The following is a 7,843-nucleotide window of genomic DNA, read 5'->3' as shown; positions in this document are numbered from 1 at the left end:
GCCCCCGAGCCGCCCCGCCGGTCTGCTAGGCGAACCGGCAGCGCACGGCCCCGCTCCTGCGAGCCCGCCCAGGCACCGCCGCTCCCGCCCTCGCCCGGCCCTGAGGGGACGATGCTCGCGCCCCGCCAGCTCTGAGACGCCCGCGCGCGAGGCGTCCCCCGAGCCGCCAAGCGGCGCCTTCGCAGCAGCGCGCGGGCGACGCTCAAAAGGACCCCGCGCGGCGCTTCCGGCGGGGAAAAGGAAGGGGCGGGGCGCTTCCGGGGCGGGGAAGGGCGGGCGGGCGGCTGTGCTGGCGGTAAGCGGGTCCTGTCAGCGGGGCGAGGGGAGGCGGGAGCGGTCCCCGCCGTGCTCTGGGTCACGGCACCGGCCCCAGCGGTGCTAAGGCACCCCCAGCGCTCCGGGTGTCTCGGGGGACCGCGGCGGGTGGGCCGCGCCGCCTCAGCCGGGGGTCGCGGGCAGGGTCCCCCGCAGCGCGGCGAGGAGCGGGACCGCCGGGGCTCTGCCTCCTCCCCCGAGGAAAGGGCCGCCGCGTCTCGGTGCGGCGGGGCCGGCGGAGGACAGCGGCGGGTCGGTGGCCGTGCGGCCCCGGAGGTGAAGCAGGCCCGGCGTACGGGAGCCCTCCGGCGGGGCCTGTCGCACCGTTTGCGGTAGCGGGAGTCGAGACCGGGACGGTTCCTTGAGCCACCGCTCTTCCAGCAGCCTTTTCCAGGTGCGTGAGTCAAGGGAACTGCAACCGGGTTTAGAAATTGAAGGGTGCATTAAAACCTACAGAATGTGCAACACTCGTTCCTGTAAGTTCTTATGACCTCTCTCCTTTGTAGGAAAAATGATTTTTGAGGGCGGCTCCTTCGTGAAGGGTGTGGTGCTGGGAGGAGCCTTCTGCATGTTGGTGACACTGCTTGGGCACATTAAGCTGGGCCATGGGACTAAAGCACTTCACCACGAGCACCATCACATCCAGGCCCCCAACAAAGAAGACGTCTTAAACCTGTCAGAAGGCGAGCGCGTGGAGCTCAGTAAAAGTATCCGTGTTTATTGTATCATTCTTGTGAAACCGAAAGATCTGGGGCACTGGGCCGCGGTGAGAGAGACATGGAGCAAGCACTGCGACAAGGTGGAGTTCTACAGCTCTGAAAACATCAAAGTGTTTGATTCTGTTGCCCTCAACACAAATGATATGTGGGCGATGATGAGAAAAGCTTACAAGATAACGTATGAACGTTATAAAGATGAATTTAACTGGTTCTTCCTTGCATATCCAACAACGTTTGCTATTATTGAAAATCTCAAGTATTTCTTACTGAAAAAGGACCCCTCGCAGCCTTTTTATATAGGCCACACTGTGAAGTCTGGTGACCTTGAGTATGTACATGGGGCAGGAGGAATTGTCCTCAGCATTGAATCACTAAGACGACTCTCCCGTATTCTTGAAGACTCTGACAAGTGCCCGGAGCAGGGAGGTATGATTTGGAAACTTCCTGAGGATAAACAGCTTGCAATGTGTCTGAAGTATACTGGAGTGTTTGCTGAAAACGCGGAAGATTCAGAAGGAAAAGACGTCTTCAACACTAAATCAGTCAGTACTCTCATTAAGGAAGCAATGTCCACTCACCCGCAGCAGGTGGTTGACGGCTGCTGCTCCGACATGGCCATCACCTTCAGTGGACTGGCCCCCAACCACATGCACGTGATGATGTATGGGGTTTACAGGCTGAGACCCTACGGCCACACCTACAACGATGCGCTTGTCTTCCTTCCACCTGCAGGCTCAGACAACGACTGAGGTCTCTTCAGAGGAGACCTGGAACCATGGAGTCGTGACTGGTGTTTGTACTGGCACATTCGATTTTTGTATCTGGTGGTACTGGTGTACAATTTACTTTTTTTTTTTCCACATTGAGGTTTGGTAAAGCTCTTAATTTTAAAAATGGAAGGAGAACTTTTTTTCTAAATCTTTTATACAGAACGCTTCTGGCTTTTGACAGTGCTGTAATGAAATGACAAAAGTTAATGTTTACGATAAAAGGAAACTAAGTTTATATGGGGGGGTTTGTACATGTAAATATTTATTAATGAAAATTCAAATGAACTTTAGTCTACTATATTTTTGCAAGATTTTGATTTTTTTCAATTCTTCCAGGCATTTCTAGAATGTCTTTATATCTTTCTAAGATGTACCAATAAAACTGACTACAGATCCAGTCTCACAGCCTAACTCTCAGCTATCTCCTTTACACCAGACTGCACAACAGCTGGAGCCACGCTGCTCACGCGGCACCTGTCGCTTTCTGTAGAGCCGCCTAACCCAGTAAGGAATGAGCAGGAAGCACACTGAAAAAAAAGATATCTGTTAGGAAGCTGCAGCACAATAGTATTAAGTGACCTTTAGACTGCTGGTTTTAAGCAGACAAAAGAAAGAGATAACTATATTTGAGTTCAGTGTTAACATGGTCAGGTAGCCACTCAGCACAAGAGTAATTGCTTGTTGAAAGTTTCACTTTATATATCAACGTATTAGAACAAAGGTTCTGTATTATTTTCACTCATGTTACTAGTGCTAATAGTATTTACAAGGAAGAAGTTAGCTGTCAATACAAGTGTAGAGTAGATCTATTCACAGGTACTTTTAACACCAAGATGCAAGACCTTTCTTGGAATATTGTGCAAAACACGTTACATACGCAACAAAGCAATGTGCAGAACTCCTCAGTTTTGCTGGGGTTTAGTTAGTTGGGGGTTTTTTTTTGTTGTTCTGGAGTTCAGTTATGGTTTTTTTTCAATGCACTTGAAATCAGTTTTATACAAGTTACCAGTGTGGGAATAAACAGCACTTCAGTATTTACTTCATTTAGAACTCACTGACCTGACCTGGATGTTTCAAGACTTAAGGAAGACACTAACTACACCTATGTGCTACATCTAGGACTATCACAGGCTTTGTTGGTACTAAAATACTCATGTAAGACCTGAGGACTTAGTATGTTATTTCACCTTTCTTTAACAGACCATTTGTAATATCTCATCCTATGCTGAGATGCAAGGGGGCAGGTGGGGAGGTGAAACACCCGCTTCAGAGACGACTAGAATATCCACATCTTTGTTGTTTTAAGCACCAGGTCCTTCATTTTTTACAGGAATGGTAGGACAACTGCTCAGACCCCCAAGCAAACTACCCCAGTCTCACCTTTTGCATATTCTCTTCTTCCCTCTCAGAGCTCAGCTGATGGCAAGACAAACGGGTACATGATTGCTGCCAAAAGCCTTAAGATAAAACTTAAGTTGGTATTTCCAATAACTTTTTGCTAACTTGGTATACAAATTAATTTAAGCATGATTTAACTTGTATCTTCTTACAGAATCGTTTTTAAAAGCTTACATCCACAGTTGGGAATACTCTGATGAAGCCAGATAAAGGAAGTAAAATTCTGATTTCAGCAGTGTTTCTGATATTAAAGACAGTTCTGACCCCACTGCAACAACCAGTCACGGGCCAAGTCAAGGAAAAAGACTGGGAGTTAACAATTCAAACCAGAATAAACCTCATTTATCTCAGATTTGAGAGGTACCGTAACACAACAGGAGGAAACAAGATGGAAGGGGGAAAATGAAGCCACAGAACTCAAGACTAGCTCATTTTATGCAAAAAAGAACCGCTGAAGCACAAACTCATTCCCCATAGCTCTAATAAGAAATTCATACATTTATAGCAGAGTCTTTAAGATGCATAAAAACGTCAGGTTTGACCAAAATTTTTTCTATTATGGCAGTGTTGCAATCACCTTAATTTGTGTCTTCCTACACTAATAAATAGTTTCAGATCTACCCTGTCATTTTCAGAAGTACAATCTTGTAAATAGTTTTACTGGAGAAATTTAAAATCAGCACATAGTAGATAACACATTCCATCTCTCATGTCTTAGACCATAGAATCAGATGGAGAACACCTCTGCTATCTTCTGTAAAGGTCCCAGAGTGGGGAAACCACACATGCAGAACAGCACCGAGACAAAGCGCTTGCATACAAAATTATGTTCTGCCATTATAAAATACAAGTGTTAGAATAGAGACTTGAAATATTAATAAATGCTCCCAGAGACAGAGTTATGAGTGGTAGACCTTAAAGTTTCCTTAGTTTATTAAATGATTCCATGGCACAGGCTATTTTCCATAGGCATAGCTTTGGGTATGCAGTTGCTGAACAGAGTTAGATTATCCAGAGAAATACAGAGTGCTCTTTAACCCGTTCTGTAGATGTACATACATGTGGCAGTGTGCACAAGCTGAGATCTCTTTTGAAGTTCCACCTGAAGAAGTTGCTTCTGGCTACACTGATAACCGTGTTTTGCTATCATGCCTCTGTTTAACAGCGATTTTGTTTCTGCTCCTAAAATAAGAAGGCGAACAGGGAGTAGAGCATCAGGCACCAAGTTGGCACACATTCCGTTTGGAGCGTGCCCACTGTTACTATAAGCTCCACTATAAGGACAGCGATATTAAACAGTGGTGGCAGGTAGAAATTTGAACAGATATATATATATATATTCTTTAGATATGAACTAGCATAAAAGAATTTCTAGTCCGCATACCTGTTTAAATTCATAAATCCTATACAGATAAATGCATATTAAAAAGCAAAAAAATCCTTAAGTAAAATACTGTAGTTAATGCTGTTAATAAATTAAGTTAAAAAATAAATGTCAAAAAAACCTGATTTCTCCACATTCAAGAAACAGGTAGACTAACAAGATGTTAATCAGAAGAAAAAAATCTGAAATGTTTCAGAGGTTTTATAAACCATATTAATTATATTTCACATATGCTTTATACTGCTCTTTTAGAAGAGCATAAAAATGTAAACATTTCTTGGCTTTTTCCTCCTTTTCATTTGAAATAGTCTACTCACAGTCCATGCAGGATCTTTCCGTCAGATATCTTCAGTCACTGAAGATTTGGGTTTGAGACAAAACAAAAGAACTGTAATAAAAAGAAATCTAGAAAACTATTGTAGCCTAACAGTACTTTCGCATTCACTTGGTTTATTTAGCATAGCCACAGAACAAAATAATTTGTACATTCAGTCACATTAAAAACAAGGAATTACAAAGCAGTCCACATTTAAACTAAGTGCATTCCTTTGGAGTAACACAGTTCCTTTTGTTTCACTTGTATGTCTTCATGTGCCAAAGGCCATCATTTAAATAGTGGATATTTTCGATACCAATCCCTTTGTTGACCTTCTCACTGTAGGAGGAGGAAGAGGTACAGAAGTATTAGTTAGGTTAAATATTAGAGCAGTACAAAATACAATATTTAAAATAGAAAATGCAATATTTATTAACTGGAAGGGGAGAAGCTATCATCCACAAAGTCATAATCTTCAACAGTAGGTGGACAGGAAGCAATATTTGTTATTGCATGTACCCACATTGCTGAATGACAAGATGACAATATTTGCCTACCACATTTTGTCACCAACATTCCACGGTATTTTTAACTACTTCTTTGTGGGAGGCAGTTCTTCAGACAACATTTCTGCTTCTTTTCTTAATTTTAGCATTTCTGTATCAAAGTAGCACAGCAGCTGTAAGTGACTCTCCTCCTCCCAGCACAGGAGGTGGTGTAACACAGCTGGAATGTGGAATTTAACAGGTTCTGGTTCCAAATGTGCAACTGACACCATCAAGTGCTGAGCTGCTAGTTGCAAGACATCTACTCACTCAATAAAGAATTACAAATGCAAAATTTAGGTGCCAAGGACTTGCAGCATGTTACAGACGCACTACCCTTCTGCACCTTTTGAGTCTTGCCATCTTTTAAAAATGATTGGTTTGTGCATCTGCATTGGATTTGTGTTCATCTTTTTCCCACTACATTATTCCATGGGGAAAAAAATATCTAGTTTTGTCACAATAAACAAGCAAATCTCATCATTCTATTACAGAGAACAACTTCCATTCCTCTGGAGAATATAGTTTCCTGTATTTATACCAAGTGTTCCATTACTTATACAATTTGTCCAAAAGTAATTGGGAAGGAATATACTGTTATGTAAATTGCATTAACACATTGTGTATCATAATCACATCAAGTGACTGAAATCATACGCTTTCAAAATTTTCTGCTTTAAACAGTATCACACAAAAAAGCATGCTAACAGGCTGCACAGATCAAGGATCATTTCAGCTTCTCTCCAGTTCGTGTTGTTTCTCACAGGAACAGGATATTCAGCTCCAAGGCTGCTGAATTTGAAGTTAGGGTTAGGAATACAGATAATCTTGGTTTGTAGTGATCACAGCAGATCACTGCAGAGTAGGACTAGAACAGAAGTTGCTATTCTTTCCACCTGCTCTTGGAAGTCTTTTGAAGGCACAACAAAGAATCCTGAGGAAAGTAATTCCTCAACAGCTACAGCAGGTACAAATCCAGGTTGCTGCAAGTCCCACTCTATCCCTGTCTTCTGTAGCACATTCCCACCTCTCTCTCCCTTGTGCTACCATTACGACTTGGCACTGCAGAGTGGCCCACTACAAAAGATGATTCTGCTGAGAACCATCCCCACGAGAAAGGTGACTTATTTTCATAAAAATCAGCTCCCTCACCTACACAGGTGCTAGACGTGGCTGGAACCAACACTGCCCAGACCCTCGGTGCATCTTACACCCTGCTGCAAGACGTTGTAGAACTTAAAATGACAAAGTGGTTTAGCTACTTATAATTTAGCAATATCTGAATACTAAAAACAACTAAACTTTCATTTGCATTTTCTGTCTCTTTTCCTTCTCAAATAGTTTTCAGTTGATGTTCATCCCCTGAACAGACCTCTACATTTCACCAGAAGCTCAGCTGAGCTAGTAAGCACATTGGGCAGGAACACTGCATGTGGGTACCAGGGGTAAGGAAAAAGAGGATGTCACAGGAAAAGCCCAGACAGTCAGCCAAGTACCAGCAGGACTTTACTCTCTGCTGTCCCTGCAGACAAAAATCACTTCAACGTTTTCAACCCCCTCAAACCCAAATTACGTCTCTTGCCCTGCCCAGGCAGTAAGCACTCTATACAAGAATTTCTTTGTTCAGCAAGATCTGAGAAAGTATTTTTAGAGAGCAAGAAATATTAACATTCAGCAGTAGTACTAATGTTACGCATCTTAAAATCCCTATTCACATGAAAAGGACTATTTTGATTTGGTAAACAAATAAGTAGGGAAGATATTCCCTGCCTCCCCTTCATTCCCTGAATCTAAATCAACAACATGAAATCTTAAAAAATTTTGTACTTGAATGACATATGTTGCAACAGTGATACAGTAACTCACAGTAGTACTTATATTTCAAACTCACATAACGACATGGGACGGGTTATATTTCAATGTTTGAAACACTTACATGTCCTCAGCTGACATCTTCATTACTCCCACACATAATGCATGCTGCTTTCCCTCTGCCATTATTGCCTACAAATTACCGCTAAGGAAAACACATTTTTTTAAAAACTATTTCAGAAAAGTAAAAGCAATATGAGGAAGTGACTTTCCAAAAGTTTCAAAATCCCAGGTTGAACTTTTACACTTTCAGTAATTCTAGAGCTCTAGCTCTTGAAGATAAGCAGAACAATGCACTGCATTTAACAACTGAATCACAGTGCGTAGAACAAAGCATGTATTTATGAACTTCAAACAACAATTACAGAAAAAAATCTCCCAGCACTACGCTCCATTTCTTCCTGTGTGACTAACACTGACGGGTGATCGTCTCACCCTTTCTAGAACAAAACTGAGCTTTTGTGGGTCCATTTTACATTCCAAGGTACAGAAGAATTAAGACAAATCTAAAAAAAAAAAAAAAA

General features: G+C 42.6%; 2 protein-coding genes across 2 annotated transcripts in view; one reads left to right on the top strand and one right to left on the bottom strand.

Annotated features, from left to right (window-relative positions):
• Positions 1-296: 296 nt before the first annotated feature.
• On the top strand, positions 297-2,209 carry C1GALT1C1 (C1GALT1 specific chaperone 1). The gene is made up of 2 exons (XM_014955285.1): positions 297-709; positions 822-2,209. Exon 2 carries the CDS (start codon positions 827-829, stop codon positions 1,781-1,783), a length of 957 nt encoding a protein of 318 aa, XP_014810771.1. The 5' UTR covers positions 297-709; positions 822-826; the 3' UTR covers positions 1,784-2,209.
• Positions 2,210-4,101: 1,892 nt separating this feature from the next.
• Positions 4,102-7,843, bottom strand: part of MCTS1 (malignant T-cell amplified sequence 1) — a 7,548-nt gene continuing 3,806 nt past the window's right edge. Inside the window, exons 5-6 of the mRNA XM_014955286.1 lie at positions 7,384-7,451; positions 4,102-5,241 (exon numbers count right to left, since the gene is read on the bottom strand). Coding sequence (XP_014810772.1) covers positions 5,160-5,241; positions 7,384-7,451 — 150 coding nt within the window. The 3' untranslated portion in view covers positions 4,102-5,159. The remainder of the gene's footprint in view (positions 5,242-7,383; positions 7,452-7,843) is intronic.

Source organism: Calidris pugnax, unplaced genomic scaffold, assembly GCF_001431845.1.
Source record: "Calidris pugnax isolate Ruff unplaced genomic scaffold, ASM143184v1 scaffold38, whole genome shotgun sequence".
In the NCBI taxonomy this organism is placed as follows: Eukaryota; Metazoa; Chordata; class Aves; order Charadriiformes; family Scolopacidae; genus Calidris; species Calidris pugnax.
The sequence above is the reverse complement of the archived record's forward strand: the minus strand, read 5'-3'. Positions and strand labels throughout refer to the sequence as shown.

Bases quoted from the DNA above. Each gene is read 5' to 3' on its own strand.
- C1GALT1C1 (XM_014955285.1), top strand. From the start codon at position 827: ATGATTTTTGAGGGCGGCTCCTTCGTGAAGGGTGTGGTGCTGGGAGGA.